The sequence below is a fragment of the Rana temporaria genome, chromosome 5 (genome assembly GCF_905171775.1).
Source record: "Rana temporaria chromosome 5, aRanTem1.1, whole genome shotgun sequence".
NCBI lineage: Eukaryota > Metazoa > Chordata > Amphibia > Anura > Ranidae > Rana > Rana temporaria.
The window spans coordinates 214,856,531-214,875,340 of record NC_053493.1 but is presented as its reverse complement, the minus strand read 5'-3'; the positions used below and the strand labels follow the sequence as shown (position 1 = coordinate 214,875,340).

General features: G+C 42.5%; 1 protein-coding gene across 1 annotated transcript in view; it reads right to left on the bottom strand.

Annotated features, from left to right (window-relative positions):
• The window catches only part of ANKH (ANKH inorganic pyrophosphate transport regulator), a 184,326-nt gene that overhangs the window by 54,883 nt on the left and 110,633 nt on the right, over nt 1-18,810 (bottom strand). The window contains exons 2-4 of the mRNA XM_040353547.1: nt 17,747-17,963; nt 13,005-13,123; nt 9,580-9,663 (exon numbers count right to left, since the gene is read on the bottom strand). Of these exons, the coding sequence (XP_040209481.1) occupies nt 9,580-9,663; nt 13,005-13,123; nt 17,747-17,963 (420 nt within the window). The remainder of the gene's footprint in view (nt 1-9,579; nt 9,664-13,004; nt 13,124-17,746; nt 17,964-18,810) is intronic.

Genomic DNA, 18,810 nt, shown 5'->3' with positions numbered 1-18,810 from the left:
GTGAAAAGTGTTGGTACAATGGCTTATAAAACTTCAGATAACTTTGTGGTATATGCTATTAGGCAGGACTTTTACTTTTAAAGTTTAATTGAACTACGGGAGGGGGTAGCAGTAGAAAGCAGCAGTCAGACAGTTGCTAGCTTACCAAATAGAGAATAATAGCAATTGGGACCGACCTGTTTTGTCTGACTGCAGATTGTGAGCAAGACTGGTAGCTCCTAACATACATGACCTTAGGCTCAATTCACAAAGACCTTAGGCTCAATTCACACCCGGATAAGGATTCTTATGACAGCTATTTTCATCCAATGTCCAATGAGATTGTCAGAAATTATCCTTATCCAAAAGCTTTGTGGTTTGAGCCTACTGTCATCCAATCTAGCCGGAAACAAAAACTATTATCTCAAGCCTATAGGGCTGATTAACATACACTTGTCCTGATAGCTAAATTCTAGTTCAGCTGCATATTTGTACCTTGACTCATATTACCCTTTACACGCTAAGTATATAAATTTGTATAAATGGGTCATAATGCAATAAAATAAATGATTAGAATTTAGGTTATAAAGAAAGTTTTTAGCCTCTAGGAATAGCATATCAGTTTATATTATACTATATAAGCGGAAACTATTTTATTTTATCTAATCTCTTGAAAAGCCTTCAGTGAAATTACTTAAAGAAGAATTATGTTCTATGCTTTAAAGGGGTTGTAAAGGTAAATGTTTCTTCTCCTTAATGCATTCTATGCATTAAAGTGAATAAACATCCGACAATACCGCCCCCCCCCCCCCCCCGTTATACTTACCTGACCGGCGGTATTCAGGACTTTTGGCTCAGTTCTGATAGGTTCCTCAATTGAGGCCATTGTGAGCCCGCAGGTTTTCCTTTTTTCTTTTTCAGACCAGAAAGGCCACAGATGCCTTTCCTCATGTTAGTTTATTTAGTTATTGAATAAGGTTGTTCAATACTGGTTTATTTGTACTTTTGCATGTTTGCTCCCGCCCCTCGGAGAGGTTTTATGCAATTCCATCGCGAGGCCATCCCCAGAAGGCTCCAAATGGACATAAATAGCTGGGTCTTCTACCCTAGCGTGGCCACTCCATCAACGGAGCAGTGCCCAACGCTGTGCCTACGTTTTTTCCACTTTGCGGGCTGGCGGTATGTCCGGCAGTGGAATTGCATACGGAAAAAAATGAAGTCACAAAATGTTTTACTTCTTATTGTTAACCTCTTTCTTCTTTCTTTTCCCCCTCTCCCGTAACGCACCTTACACTTTTATGGAAGCAGCGGCATTGCTATGGGGGTGCGGAAGGTGCGGGCCACACTGGGTGACACCAGCCAGAGGGGTGACACCAGGGGCTGGGACTGCAGGGGCAAGAGCGGGGCTTCAGTCTCGGGTGTGATAGCGAGTGGGCTACTACAGTGTGTGTCGGCATTTGCCGACATCTCCTGCAGGGTGTCCCGGGTCCCCAGCGCAGCGATCGTGACGGCCGACACTTTAGCAGCTCCCATCTGTCCCAGGCGGCTGCCTGTATGTTAGCAGTGTCAGAGCGCCGGGAGATCTCCCTTGAGTGTGTCTCGGAATTTGCCGACATCTCCTGCGGGGTGTCCCCGGGTCTCCAGCGCAGTGATGGCTGACACTTTAGCAGCTCCTATCTGTCCCAGCCAGCCGCATGTCAGCCGTGTCAGGGCGCCAGGAGATCGCCTTCCCAGGTTCCTCCTCTGCTTTGGCGTGTCTTCTGATGGGACGGGAGGAGGAACCTGGGAAGGAGATCTCCTGGCGCCCTGACACGGCTGACATGCGGCTGGCTGGGACAGATAGGAGCTGCTAAAGTGTAAGCCATCACTGCGCTGGAGACCCGGGGACACCCCGCAGGAGATGTCGGCAAATGCCAACACACACTCGAAGGAGATCTCCCGGCGCTCTGACACTAAGGCCCCATTCACACCTAGGCGTTTTTACGCCTGAAGCGCACTGCTCACAAACGCCAGAGGGGAGAATTAACATTATTCCCTATGGTGACTGTTCACACCTGAATCGCGCGACAGCGGCGTTTGAGCGTTTTTTTTTCCCCATAGAAAGTAATGGGAAACGCGCGTATTGAGCGTATCGCGCGACAACGGGCGTTTGCTATGGGCGTTTCGTCGATTTCATCAATAGAACTTGTCGCCCATGCAGAAGATTAAAAAAAATCTACCAACATAGCAACAAGTGATGAAAAGATGATAATTTTTCCTATTGGCTAAAATAAGAAACGCCGAAGTACAAAAACGTCGCACGACGCTGTATGCAAACGCGCAAATAAGCATGAATACGCGCAAAAAAAAAACGCCCGGCTGGGACAAATGGGAGCTGCTAAAGTGTCGGGCCATCAATCACTGAGGACCCGGTAACTGATAACCAGTAAGTCTTCTGCTGAGGGTGGCTTGGTTGGGGGAATAAGAGAATTTGGGCAAGAAGGGGTTTAATACTGAAAGAGGGGAGATGTGGGGATTATTTGTGCTGAGAGGGAGGGGTCTGTGCAGGGAGGGGGAGATGGGGGATGATTTATGCTGAGGGGGGATCTGTGCAGGGAGGGGAGATGGGGGATGATTTATGCTGATGGGGGATCTGTGCAGGGAGGGGGAGATGGGGGATGATTTGTGCTGAGGGGAGATCTGTGCAGGGAGATGGGGGAGATGATTTGGGGGGTAAAATAATTTGTATAAGGAGGGGTTTGGGGGGGATTTATACTGGGATGAGGGATATGGGGGGCATTTTGTACTGAGAAGGGGGATTTGTGCTGAAAGGGGGTATATGAGGGTGATGACTTGTGCTGGTAGGGGGAAATGGAGGGCAAGTAATGTGCTGAGAGGGGGTATTTGTACTGGAAGGGGGCATATGGGGGTGAAGATTTTTAAGAGGGGGAATATTGGGGGGGGGGATTTGTGCTAAGAGGGGGGATGAGGGAAGGAGAAAGAGGAATTGTGCTAGGAGGGGGTATATGGGGGTGAGGGGCACTCTGCACATAGTTCTTTAGATGCCGGGGGGAGGGGTGGGATGACACCATGTTTTACCGCACCAGGTGACACCAACCCTAGTGACGTCACTGTATGGAAGGATGGTTCCGCCAATCTTAAACATGGAAGCAAGATTCGCTGCACTACATCGCGTCTCTAGCTCATTTGAAACATGTGAATTCCATTTCCATTTCCATTCCATACACTACATCTACCCTACCTGATCTATGCACCCGATTAGCATAACATCCTGGAATGTTAAGGGTTTGCGCTCTCCAATAAAACGCATGAAGATTCTCAGGCACTTGAAAAGGCTTTAATCTGACATAGCTCTGCTCCAGGAAACGCACCTGGCGGAAAGCGATTTTTTCTGCATGTGGAAGCTTTGGGTAGGGGAGGTAATAGGCTCAGCCTCCAAGGGCCGTAAGGCAGGCACACTTATACACCTACACAAAAATGTGACCTATGATTTAGTTTCTGTTACAAGATAAGGCAGGTTAGTTTCCGACAAATGAAATCAGAATTTCAAATGTATACGCCCCTAATTCCCCCGATCAGTCCTATTTTACTGACCTAACATCCCAAATAGCAGATTATGGCGGCATCCTCCACCTCATAGGTGGAGATTTTAACTCCACCATTAGCGATCGGGAAGATAGATCCAGACCTCACAGCAGCCCAAGACCAGCCCATACGATCCAACAAACATACACTTTTATCACATGGTTCAGGCCCTCAGCTTGATAGACATATGGAGGATGCAACACCCCTTAGCTAAGGAATATACTTTTTTCTCCCCTGTCCATCGTTCTTTCGCTAGACTGGACTACTTCCTTTGCACTCACCCCTTGTTGCAAAAGATTAGAGATACGTGTATACATGACATGGTCATCTCTGATCACTCCCCTATATCAGTCTCCCTAGACAATTTCCAGACCCACTCGGAAATTAGGCATTGGAGATTCCCGACTTATTTGAATCAAAACGATAACTTTAGGATGATGCTGAACGAGGCATGGTCAGACTATGCACAAAATAATGACCAGCACAAGGATAATCCAAATCTGTTCTGGGAGGGGGGCAAGTCATTCCTGCAAGGAAAGATTATCTCCTTTACTTTGGCGTATAAGAGGAACGCCCAAAATCACTACTTAGAAGCCAGCAAAAACATTAGAGAGGCCCAAGCGCGACTTAACGATAATAATACCGCGGAAAATTGCAAAGCATGGTCAGAAGCCAAAGATTTGTTTAAAACTTGGGCAGACACTGTAGAGCGGGTGAAGATGTCTTCGACCCAACTACAATACCATAAATATGGGAATAAAGCTGGGAAACTACTTGCCAGACTTACCAAGGGTACATATCTTCCCACACATATTAGTACACTGCGCAACCCGGACGGCACATTTTCCACAACACCTAAGGACATTAACAAAACACTGAAAATATTTTACACCGACCTTTATGCTCAGGAACCGATAGACATTAATGTAGCATCCAAATGGTTAGGCGATACTACCCTACCACAAATTGATCCGGACCACTTACAAAAATTAAACTCCATGCTTACCGAGGAGGAAATTATGGGGGCTATAAAAGATCTCTCGAATGGCAAAGCAACAGGCCCGGATGGGTATACGCCGGAATTCTATAAATTGTTTCGTATGGAGGTTACCCCTACATTATTAATGGTATATAACTCCATTTGGGAGGGAGGGCCGTACCTTCCAACCGGACACCTGGCCAACATTAAACTCATTGCTAAGAAGGGTAAAGACCCACAAGATCCGGGATCCTACAGTCCCATCTCTCTACTGAACGTAGATTCTAAAATCCTTTCCAAAATAGTGGCCTCCCGGTTGGCAACTATCATGCCTTCACTTATACACCATGCACAATCAGGCTTCACTAAGGGCAGGTCAGCATCCTCCAATCTGCGGAAAGTCCTAGCCGCTCTGGAATATGCGAAACTACACCCATCCAAAGAGGTAGTGATCATCACTCTCGATGCCGAAAAGGCTTTCGATAACGTAAGTTTTCAATGGCTCTCCTTAGTAATGCAAAAACTTGGTTTATCAGGCCCCTTTTATGATTTTATCCATAATCTGTACTCTGCCCCGTCAGCCACAGTAATAGCGGCAGGAATACAATCAAATCCCATACGGTTGCACAAGGGCACGAGACAAGGCTGTCCCCTCTTCCCCTTGCTTTTTTATTTGGCCATAGAACCCTTGTTGCGTCACCTCAGCAACTCTCCCCTCATTCATGGGATACCTTTCGAGCAGGAAGACATGAGGGTAGCCCTCTTCGCAGATGACATTTTGATTTTCTCCACTTCTCCCCAAACAGATATCCCCGCCATACAAGAGATATTTGATTATTTTCGCAGTTGCTCGAGTCTGAAAATAAATTTTACCAAAAGCGAGATCCTTCCCCTTAGTGTAAGGCCTTCACGTTCTTGGCTACCGTCTTCTGCCTTTCGTATCAATGGGAACCACATAACCTATTTGGGTATAAAAATTGGCAAGGAACCATCCTCTCTCTACTGTCTTAACTATCCCCCTCTGATAGCAAAAATTGTGGGTGAGTTGGAGGCTTGGACAAACCTACCGCTGTCGCTTTTTGGGAGATGCGCGCTTTTTAAGATGATCAGCATTGCCCGGCTGCTGTACCCCTTACAAACCTTACCTTTGCTATTAAAGCATAAACATATACAGATTTTAAATAAGGCACTTACGAACTTCCTGTGGAAGAAGGGCAAATCAAGGATAGCCTTGACTAAATTATATCTCTCGAAGAGTGAGGGCGGTGCAAACCTCCCAAATATTAGAGTGTATAGCTTGCTTACTGAGAATAGGAATGGATTGGATCCTGCAATCATCTAAATACTCCAACTATGGTCTGGAATCAGTCATGGTCAGCCCCAATAACTTGGCTGCTCTTCTGCATAGTTTGTTTCAGAAAACGCCTAAACATATTAAACAAAATTTACATTTCAGAAATAGTGGTTTGGAGAGAGGCGAGGAAAAGATTGGGTCTGTCGCCCTATGTTTCTAAATTTCTTCCAATTCAAGGTAACCCCATGTTCCCATTAGGCCCACAATATAAATGGAGAGACAAAAGATTAACAACTGCAGGTTCCTTATACCATGAATTGTCTGGCAGTCTCAAACCCTTTTCGCTCATGGCGGGAGAATACACCTTACCTCCACACCATTTTCTGCATGTCATGCAGTATGCAGACTTCATTAGCAAGACCTGCCCAAAGAAAACCATTAGATTCAAGCCTTCTTTCATGGATAAACTAATAGCAGAAAGTCGCCACTCTATCTCGCCCACTAAGTGGGAAACTCACAAAGTCTTTACATAACACCTCTATGTCCTCCTGGTTAGTGGAATTGCCTGATCATGCAGACTTAGACAACATGGTGATGGGCTACAAGACAACTAAGCTTATCACCCCCTGTGAATCCTGGAGGGAAACCCAATTTAAAATAATGCATAGGGCCTACTATCCATTTTCGTCGACCCACTCGACCAGCATGGGACCTATCTGCCCCTGGTGCTCCATACGCAAACTGTCTCTGCTACATCGCCTATGGTGCTACCCGCATATCGATACCTATTGGTCTTCAAAACTGCAGTTCATACATAGAGTGACAAACTTTCTTCCCGACAAGGAACCCATGCTGTTACTGTTTGGATTCCTACCACTAAAAGGGAAGACCCCAGTAGCTCCTAAAATGCTACCTCAAGACAACCGTCACTGGATACTCCTTATGCTGCTCATTGCCCGCAGAAACATCTTTAACCACTGGATTTCGCCTATTCCTCCAGCTTTTCCCGAAACGATAAGAAACCTAAAGGCCCTGCTGTACAGAAAAAAAATTGGATATCACTCTTCATTCCACGCGGCCTACTACAAAATTTGACAAGAGATGGTCGTACCTCATCGACCGCTGCCTGACACCACTTGAGAAAAATAACTTAAACTCATCCCCCTTCATATTCACCGATAAGGGACACACAACAAGCGGAGACCACACCTGGTGATCATCCCTTCCGTGCATGCTTTGTATGCCATTATGACAGCAACCTTCCTTCTTATACTTCCTTAGTTGATCATCAGCACTAACCACCTGAACCCACTTAGGGGTTTTGAAAGATCACTGGTTAATGAGAGTTTGTGCTTTAGGGTTGCTTTATTATATTCTTGTGTATTTTTTTTTTGCCAACTAGTGATTAGGGCTGTGCTGGGGGATGCCGCTGGGGAACAGCTAATTGAGGTTCCCCATCGGCTTTCCTTCTCTACCCACCCTTCCCCCCTCTAGATATCTTCTCTGACCTCCAGCTTCACTTCTCTCAATCATACCTTCTTTTTCTTTTTCCTTTCTTTCTACCACTAATCCATTACTTGCATTAACCACTTTTTCAATCCCTCCCTCACCCTCCTTTTTTTTTTCTACTGTTTGTAATAGAAAAGATACTGTCTGGTGTATGTTTTCTAAATGTTCTCGCTTCTCTCTCAGCAGAGATGATATGCTTTGCATTCAGACACTGTTATGTAACCCCCTTTTTCTGAAGGAAATCAAAAAATATTATAAAAAAAAAAAAATAAAAATCATCTTTACTGATCCTTTAAATGCATGAGATTTTTAAATCAACGAACTGTTGAAATAACCTACTACTAACTAAAGCAGCAAAGCATCATCATAGCACCCATGTAACTTGTGTGCTGTTGATTCTTATGCCGCATACACACGATCGCTCCCAAACAAAATTGGCATCCTTTTTTTTCCACAAATAGAGATTTATTTTGGTGGTATTTGATCACCTCTGCGGTTTTTATTTTTTGCGCTATAAACAAAAATAGAGCGAAAATTTTGGAAAAAAAATCAATATTTTTTACTTTTTGCTATAATAAATATCCCCCAAAAATATATAAAAAATATATATATTTTTCCTCAGTTTAGGCCGATACATATTCTTCTACCTATTTTTGGTATAAAAAAAAAATCACAGTAATCGTTTATCGATTGGTTTGCGCAGAATTTATAGCGTTTACAAAATAGGGGATAGTTTTATTGCATTTTTATTAATATTTTTTTTTTACTACTAATGGCGGCGATCAGTGATTTTTTTCGTGACTGCGACATTATGGCGGACACATCGGACAATTTCGACACATTTTTGGGACCATTGTCATTTTCACAGCAAAAAGTGCTATAAAAATGCATTATTTACTGTGAAAATTACAATTGCAGTTTAAGAGTTAACCACTAGGGGTCGCTGAAGGGGCTAAGTGTGACCTCATATGGGTTTATAACTGTAGGGGGGCGGGGCTGGACGCGTGACGTCATTGATCGCCTTTCCCTATATTAGGGAAAGAACGTGTGAAGAACGGGGAAGGTGTGTTTACACACACCTCTCCCCGTTCTTCAGCTCCTGTGACCGATCGCGGGACTCCGGCGGCGATCGGGTCTGCGGGTCCCGCGGCCATGGAGCTTCTGACCGGGTCGTGAGCGCGCATTTAACAATCACGTACAGGTACGTGATTGTGCCCAGCTGTGCCATTCTGCCGACGTATATCGGCGTTAGGCGGTCCTTAAGTGGTTAATGAAGGTACAACATTTAGAAACTCACATTGTTGATGATTAAAAGAGGCACATCTAAGTATACAGGCATCTGGGGTAAAGCTGTTCACATAGACAGACCTCCTCACCGCCATTGATGTCGTCCCTACCACGAGCTGTTCAAGCCTTGCTTTCAGATCGCTCTACTGCAGGGTAGTCTTCCTGGTCACAATTGCAGACTAACAGCAGTGGGAGCCGGCCGTGAGGAGGGCGGTCTATGTGGATCGCTTTACCCCGGATCCCTGCATACTTAGATGTGCCTCTTTTAATCATCAACCATGTGAGTTGCTAAATGTTGTACCTTCATTAAATGTAACCATAATGTTACACTTAGAGGCGTCTCTCTTCTCTTTTATACTCTGTAGCTCCTACTGGATTTTGCTTCTAATCCCCTTGGGGAGGCTTCCATTTGTGGATGGACATTTTATGGTTTCACAATTATCACATTGCTATAATCTTTTTATATGGACTATAAACTGAAGGGTTTATGAATAAATGGTTGTGGAACGAATCATTTGAGTTTCCATTATTTCCTATAGGAAAATTTGCTTTGATATACAAGTGCTTTGGATTTACAAGCATGCTTTCAGAACAAATTATGCTCTTAATCCAAGGTTTTACTGTAGCTTGCCTTTAGTCATTCATCAGGCTCTTTCTGCTACAGTCGAGGCAGTGCATTAACTCATACAGGATAAGAAAGATTAAATGAATGTTCTAAGTTTTTTTTGATGCAATTACTGTATCTCAACTGCATAAACCATTTCTCATTGAATATTCAAGAAATATTTAAAGTAGGGCACTCCACTGGCTTAAACATGTGGTTACAGTCTCATCACAATCTACAACCCTGTAAGATGAGTGGAGGAACCCATTTAAATCCATAGTAACTACGTATATGTGCCACTATGGAACTGGTAAATTACTAATTACTGAAGTAAATGTTTACCTGTGCTATGACATCAGAGATAGAGGCACATCCAACCAGAAAGCTGTACTTGTGTTTCAGTAAAATGCCAGCATGTGTCCAGGCCTATGAATAAATGACAAGTTGATTAGCAAATTATGGGTTAAGATAGTTGGTAAAAAAGTACTACTTAAGCACCGTACACACGGGCCGAATATCGGGCGATATGGGTTGTCGCAATAGAAACCGTCTGACATTTGCCCTGTGTGTACTGCAGCTGGTCTGACAGAACACAATAGAACAACAGGGGAGATCACTGTACAAATATTGGATTGTTAGTACAGAGGCTCCGACCTGAGCTGTCAGTTTTTTTTTCCGTTCAGCCTGCTAGCAGTGTGTACTAGGCTTTAGATTTACATAAATATTTAGAGAAGAACTTCATATTTTGACCAAAACCTGCCATACCTTTGTATGACCATGCTGTAAATATGTGCTAATACAGTATCTCACCAAAGTGAGTACACCCATTAAATGTTTGTAAATATTTTAATATATCTGTTCATGTGACAACACTGAAGAAATTACACTTTGCTACAATGTAAAGTAGTGAGTGTACAGCTTGTAGAGCTGCACAATTTTTTTCCCCTGGCAACCTTAACCAAGCATTTTCCTGATTCTTTCTATGCAGAGAATTCTCTGCTCAAGCCAACAGCTGTCAAAAAACAAAACAAAAAAACAGGCAGTCTGCCAAGTATCACAACATTCCTCAGCCTCTGAGCTAACTATAAACATTGTAACGTTTTGTTCTTTAGATCCAAGGAATAAACTTTGGTCTGTAAGACCCCTTTCACACTGAAGGTGCTTTTCAGGCATTCAGTGCTAAAAATAGCACCTGAAAAGCACCCCATGCCTCCCTAGTGTGAAAGCCTGAGTGCTTGACATGGGCGGTGCACTTGCAGGACGTAAAAAAAAGTCCCCTCAAAATAACTCAACACATAGCCATTAATGTCTAAATTGCTGGCAACAAAAGTGAGTACATCCCTAAGTGAAAAGGCCCAAAGTGTCAATATTTTGTGTGGCCACCATTACTTTCCAGCACTGCCTTAACCCTCTTGGGCATGGAGTTCACCAGAGCTTCACAGGTTACCACTGGAGTCCTCTTCTACTCACTCCATGATGACATCACGGAGCTGGTGGATGTTAGAGACCTTGCACTCCTCCACTTTCTGTTTGAGGATTCCCCACAGATGTACAATAGGGTTTAGGTCTGGAGACATGCTTGGCCAGTCCATCACCTTTACCCTCAGGTTCTTTAGCAAGGCAGTGGTCATCTTAGAGGTGTGTTTGGGGTCGTTATGATGTTGGAATACTGCCCTGCCCTCATTGAACTGTAGCACCCCAGTGTCGGCAGCACAAGACCATGTCACTCCCACCACAATGCTTGACTGTAGGCAAGACATACTTGTCTTTGTACTCCTCACCTGGTTGCCACCACACACACCTGACACCATCCGAACCAAATAAGTTTATCTTGGTTTCATCAGACCACAGGACATGATTCCAGTAATCCATGTGCTTAGCCTGCTCGTCTTCAACAAACTGTTTGCAGGCTTTCTTGTGTGTCATCTTTAGAAGAGGGTTCCGTCTGGGATGACATCCATGTAGACCAATTTGATGCAGTGTGTGGCATATGGTCTGAGCTCTGACAGGCTGACCACCCACCCCTTCAACCTCTGCAGCAATGCTTTCAGCACTCATGCATCTATATCCCAAAGACAATCTCTGGATATGACGCTGAGCACTTGCACACAACTTCTTTGGTCAACCATGGCAAGGCCTGTTTTGAGTGGAACCTGTCCTGTTAAACCACTGTATGGTTTTGGCCACCATGCTACAGCTCAGTTTCAGGGTGGCAACCTTCCTATAGCCTAGGCTATCTTTATGTAGAGCAACCATTTTTTTTCAGATCCTTAGAGAGTTCTTTGCCTTGAGGTGCTATGTTGAACTTCCAGTGACCAGTATGAGTGAGAGTGATAACACCAAATTTAACACACCTGCTCCCCATTCACACCTGAGACCTTGTAACACTATTGAGTCAAATGACACCGGGGAGGGAAAAATGGCTAATTGGGCCCAATTTGGACATATTCACTTTTGTTGCCACCGGTTTAGACATTAATGGCTGCGTGTTGAGTTATTTTGAGGGGACAGCAAATTTACACTGTTATACAAGCTGTACACTCACTACTTTACATTGTAGCAAAGTGTAATTTCTTCAGTGTTGTCACAATAAAAGGTAATATAATATTTACAAAAATGTAAGGGGGTGTACTCACTTTTGTGAGATACTGTATATATAATTGATATATTTATTATTATTATTATAATGCCCATTTAGTTTACTAAACAAAATGTTATAATTATAATTATTTTTTTTTTATTTCATTTGGTTGCTATGCATAAAGGTCCCATATCAAAACAAAAACAAAAAACGATATATCCTTCTAATAATATCTTTAGTTAATTTCAAAATCATTAGTTGCTCAGAGGATAGAAACGTTACCTTCCATATATGTTTTAGGCTAAGTTCACACTTAGTGCGGACACGGCCCACAGCAAGGGTCCGTTGTGTCCCTGTTCTCCATTTCAGGGACGAATCAGGCCCGAACTTTTGCCCGAATCCATACCTGAAATGGAGCCAGTAACTCACAGGACTCCTGTGCAATCCGCTCTGCAGCCACCATGGAGAAGTGCGAACCAGCTCCATTGAGAGCCGGTCACAATCTCCTGTCATGTGAATTAGATGCCGGGAAACTCGCATGCAATTTGCAATAGTGTGAACCCAGCCTAAGTCTTGTGTTTTAAAGCGGAGGTCCGGGGAAAAAATAAATAATTAAAAGCCAGCAGCTACACATACTGCAGCTGCTGGCCTTTAATAAATGGGCACTTACCTGTCCTGCTGTCCCTCGATGTCGGCACCGCAGCTGATGTTCCCTTTCGGCTTCACTCTGGGAACCCTACTGCGCATGCACGAGGCCCCGCCCCTCTTTCCTATTAGCCCCCGGCAGCCAGGGGAGGAGGAGGAGGGAGCCCTGCGGTGACGTCACTGCCACGTCAGGGTCGCGGCCGAACTCCTGGAATTGGAAAGGAATACCTGTCAAGGACAGGTATCCTGTCCTCCCTCCCCCCGAAATGTGCCAATTGTGGAGGAATCCGATCAGGGGAAGTTCAACTTTAGGGTGGAGCTCCACTTTAAGTCATAACATGCAGGGGTACAGGATAATAAAGAGATAAAAATGTATAATAGTTCAACCAAGCTGCTGAATTTTAGAGACCTTTTGAACCAATGACCAAATGTATTTGTCATACCTAACAAACTATACTTGTCATACCTAAATTAAACTCTAACATCACAAAATATGGCTGGCAGAAAATGTACATAAATTACAAGGTTCACATGTACTCACCATAGCATCCATAAAAGGAAAAGCTGCCAAATAAAGAAAAGCTTTCCGTGTTTTACTTCCCACTGACTCATCTACATGGTGGAGCTTGTTGATAATATAATATCCCATGTCACTATAGGCTGTGAAAACATTACCAAAAACATTATTATAAATGACAGGGTACAGGTAGTTCAGTCAGTTGCCTGAATATGCAGTGTCTGTAGTTGTATTGTTTAGCAGTTACTATATTATTAGTATTACATAAGTATGCATAAATATAACTGCTTAACCTCTTGCCCTCTGGAAGGGCATTTTTTTCTATTCAGCACTGTGCTATTTTAACTGGTAATTGCCCAGTCATGTAACACTATAAGCATATGAAATGTATAGCATTTTTTAAACAAAAACAGACCTTTCTTTTGGTGGTATTTGATCACCACTGTTTTATTATTTTTTACTATATAAACAAAAAAAAGTACAAAAAGTAAAAAAAAAAAAAAAAAACAATAGTGTCTATTTTTTGTTATAAAACATATCCAAAAAAAAAATACAATTTCTTCATATATTTAGGCCTAAATGTATTCTGCTACATGTTATTGGTAAAAAAATCCCAATAAGCATATAATAATGGGTTTCTGTGAAAGTTATAGCGTCTAAAAACTATGGTATACAGTATATATTTTAAAATGTATTAATCCTGATGTACTGACTCATTTCTTGAGGCCCCAATATGCTAGGACAGTACCGACATCCCCCAAATGACACATTTTTGCAAAGTAGACAGTCTAAGGTATTTAGTAAGAGGCATGTCAAGTTTATTAACCACTTGCCGACCGCCTTACGTATTTTAACGGCGGCACTTTAAAGATGGATATCTCGTAACGGCAGCAGCTGCTGCCACAACTGAGGTATCCATCTTTAGTGCCGACGGTCCTGTAAACGATAACGGCGGTCTCCGCGGTGGATTCGCCGCGAGATCGCCGTTATCGGTGGCGGGAGAGGGCCCCCCTCCCGCCGCTCTCCCGCGCCCTCCGTCGCTTACCGGAGCCGTCGGTAGCAGCGGAGGCGATCGGGACCGTTCGGCACCTGTGTGGGGATGCGACTGAGGGAAAAATCGCCCCCACCTGTCCCCATATCTCTGCTGGGCGGAAGTGACGTCAAAACGTCAGTCCCGCCCAGCGTCTTAAAGCAACATTTTTTTTTCCTGTCATTTGAAAAAATTACAGTTTAATTTTTTTTTCTTTTTTTTGCATTTAAGCCTAAATATGAGATCTTTTTGACCCCAGATCTCATATTTAAGAGGACCTGTCATGCTTTTTTCTATTACAAGGGATGTTTACATTCCTTGTAATAGGAATAAAAGTGATATTGTTTTTTCTTATTTCAGTGTAAAAAATTATACAAATAAATAAAAATAAATAAGAAAACAAAAAATTTTTTTTTTAAAACGCCCCGTCCCGACGAGCTCGCGCACAGAAGCGAACGCATACGCGAGTAGCGCCCGCATATGAAAACGGTGTTCAAACCACACAAGTGAGGTATCGCCGCGATCGTTAGAGCGAGAGCAATAATTCTAGCCCTAGACCTACTCTGTAGCTGAAAAAATGCAACCTGTAGAATTTTTTAAACGTCGCCTATCGAGATTTTTAAGGGTAAAAGTTTGACGCCATGCCACGAGCGGGCGCAATTTTTAAGCGTGTCATGTTGGGTATCATTTTACTCGGCGTAACATTATCTTTCACAATATATAAAAAAATTGGGCAAAAATTATTGTTGTCTTATTTTTTAATTAAAAAAAATGAATTTTTCACAAAAAAAGTGCGCTTGTAAGACCGCTGCGCAAATACGGTGTAACAAAAAGTATTGCAATGACTGCCATTTTATTCCCTAGGATGTCTGCTAAAAAAAAATATATAATGTTTGGGGGTTCTGATTAATTTTCTAGCAAAAAAATTGTGATTTTTACATGAAGGAGAGAAGTGCCAAAATAGGCCTGGTGATTAAGTGGTTAAAGTTGTAATTTTTTCTCCCAATTTTTTGGGAAAATTAAAAAGTTAAATAAAATTTGTTTTTGTTTTTTTAATTCTTACATACGTGATGATCACTGTATAAGCAATAGTTTTAGCTGTCATGAATGGGTTTCTCATTAATGAACAGCTTGCTTATGGTTGTGATATCTATGATTGGCTACAGCTAATCACATGGTACAGGTAGCCAGGTACCATGTGATTGCTGTAGGCCAATCAAGAATCACAACAGTAAGCAAAACCATTAATGACAGATTGTTTAAATTGTTATCTTGTGATTGCTATGACCAATCCTAGCATTCACATGATAGCCAGTTACCGAGTACTACGTTCCTAACCTGGAAAAAGCAGAACCACATATATATACTTGAACGTGCCTACAGCTTCCCCCCTGCCAAAGTCAGTGTACTGTGGTGGGGTGGCAAGTGGTTAAGAGAAGCATAGCAAAACTATAAGGCAATTCACAGCAAACACTGCAGACATGCCATAGTATTGCATATAGCATGTATAATCAGTTGATAATTAGAAACTCAAAGACACAAGAATAATTTAAAAGAAATAAGAAAAATGTAATAATTAGAAATCTTGTCAGTTTTTTATTTGTATCTCTATTGTAGAGATTTGCTTTCTTTACCTTCGTGATAACCACTGTCATTGGGACTAAAATGAGGAAAAATACAACATTTAGTCAGCAGAACAGTCATTGAAGAGAAAAATTCCAAGAGAGGCAAATGCTCTGGTGACAAATTTCTAAAAGGGGATTTACCTACCTTTGGAGCAAAATATTCACAACAGGACATAGATAGAAAAAAATACAAAAAATTGGACAGAAGTTTTAACCATTTCATATTTCAAAAAAAAAAAAAGTTTGGGTTTTGAATATATACTATAAATAAAAACCGACTTATGTTTTAGGTTTGCAGGTACCTTAATGGTAACCATATATTGAGAGATGGTCCCTGAAAATGAATGAGGGTATTAGGGGAAATCAATAAGACCTCAATAAAAACAACATGAATACAAAGCAAAGAATTTCATGAGAACTACTGGTTATGGGCTAAAGAGAATGCCCAACACAAGTATTGCACTTCACTTTAACCACTTCAGCTCTCAGACCTGTTTACCCCCTGTGGACCAGAACAGTTTTTTTAATTTCTGCTACGGACCTGTTTATTCAGTAACAACTTATGAGATGAATAAATAGAGAACTCCGCGCTATGGTAATAAAAGCATAAATATATTAAAGAAGCTGCTCCCCTAAAGTGGTGTGAAAACAACTTTAGCAATGTGGGGGGTGTATAATAATAAGGGGGCGCTAATAGTAGGTGATAAATAAATTCCAAATTCTAGCTTGAAACAATATATTAACTATAAGGTCAACAATATAATAGTGATTTAAAGTGCAAGTGCTTATATAATGACAACATCAAAAAATAGGTGCAAACAGGTCCAAAAAATGCAGCAATGGCCACTAAATGATAAACATCGGTAAGTCCATGCATCAAATGGTTGACTTGAGAGTAGACACCCTCACCACGGAACAGATATTTATTTGGATATAGTGTTGCACGACTGCACAATTTTCAGTTAAAATAACGCAGTGGCATATCATAAAAAATGGCTTGGTCATGAAGGGGGTAAATCTTCCAGAGGTCAAGTGGTTAAGGTCAAGTGGCATTGTGGCACTTAGTGCTCGTTCACACGTGTGCCGATTATGAAGAATGAAGCAATGCTCATTAACACTCCTATAGCATTTATGATGTTTTCATATTGTGTTTATGAAGCGTTCAATACGCTTCAAAAGTGCTCAATAAATGACAATGGAAGCAGTGATTTTCTAGGGTGAAGTGCTTAAAAGGAAAGTGATATAGAGGAAATGTTATACTTTGTGGTGTGGTCAGGTTGTGGTGTGAAAGGAAACATTTTTGTAACTTCTCTGCATCCGTAACCTTTGATCAATTTGATACTTGGCTTGGTCCAACTCAACTTTGCTGAAACAAAAATCATTGCTACTGGCAATAATGCTCAATGCGTCTTCTCCTGCCTGCAACTGTCAGTATTGCTGACTGGATTGATACCTTTGCCCGCACACAGAAGCAAATGGTGTTACCACATGGCTGGTTGGAACTGCTCTGTCCTAGTTCTCTATTATTTCCTAGCACATTCTTGGATTCTGGAGCCTCCACTGTCTCTCTCCCAAAGTCCAACTAACATAAATGCTTCACTAACACATCATAAATGCTCTAGGTCAGCAACCCATTCATCCCAATCTACCCATTGACCGTGGGCGGGTGACAGGCAGATTAGGAACCCTTCTCTGCTCTGCCGATCCACGCTACTTCGGTGCCAGTGCTTCCCGCCAGCTCTTTCATGTTTAGGTAGATCTCCACCTCTCATTGGTTGCCTAACCCTTAAGTGCTGTTAAGGTGCGGTTACAGGGCATTACCATTGAAATCTAATGAAAGTGGCTCATGAAAGCAACATATTGCTTCATTTTTCACACAACACAACTATGTGAACAGTACTGTGTGGTGCCATTGTAATGCAGGCATTATGGAGCTTTAAAAATGCAGAATAAATTCTGCATAAACACGTGGTATTGACACCCATTTGAACGAGCCCTAAAAATTAATAAACAAACAACAAACGAAAAATGTGATTTTTAAATAAATCACACATGCACTAATATTGTTTTAATTTATAATATTCTACATAAAGCATAACAAATATATTTACCTATGAGTGTGTGAAAGACTGCTGCCACAATACCGGCTACAACCATACACAGTACGGCCTTCATTCGGTCCCTTTTACTGTTCACAAATACTAGTCCCACATTCTTAAAGTCGCTCATGGGACCAGTGAAAAACTTCATCAGGGAGTATGCCAGACCATAGCTGGCAAGCATCTCGATGGCATCTTCTTTAACAGCAGCTATACCCCGGTTTAAGGCCTGTGGATTAATATAAACAAAGTGACACAGTTAGAATAACGTACATGTTGTTTTGTCAGTTGTAACAATTTCTGGATACATTACAATAGCTATACAAATCCGTTATAATAATAGGGAAATGCATGCAGAAACATTGTACACTGATACAGTGACCTGTAGAGTAGACCAGGGCTCAAAATTTCAAGTCCTGAGCTACTAGCCAGGCCTCAAGAGTTACTCGCCACCAGTTGCCCCACCTAATTCATACACTGCCCTGCGCCTAATTGCACCCGTAAACACGCCCTCGTAGATTATCTCATGGAATGACAATGTTTTATGCAGAATCAAGTTACAAAATTAAATATTACCAACAACAACTTTAACAAAATGGGACAGGGCACTGGGGGCAGACCAGAGGGACAGGGCACTGGGGGCAGACCAGAGGGACAGGGCACTAGAACTGGGTCTCTTCCCCATTCTCTTGCTGTCTCCTCTGCAACTCCCATCCATCCTCTCTCTCTCCTATTCATCTCATCATCAGGAGCCTGTGTGTGCGGCTCCACTCTTGCATGTCCCCACTTCCCCCTTTTATTCAGGCTGGCAGAGAGGAGAGGAGCTGCAGCACAGCGGGAGGGAGTACAATCCAGCGCTGAGATCCACACAACTGCACAGCCATTGACACCATAGCACAGCGCACACTGACACCGCACAGCACACATTGAGACCAGTCTGTTCACAGTGCTCAGGCTAAACTGTTGGACACTTACATAGAGCACAAGGAGAAGAAAACTGCACACACTAGAAGGCTGCCGCTCTCATGTCAGGGCAACTTTCAGTGAGCGCTGCACCGGAGTGGTAATTTTTGCAA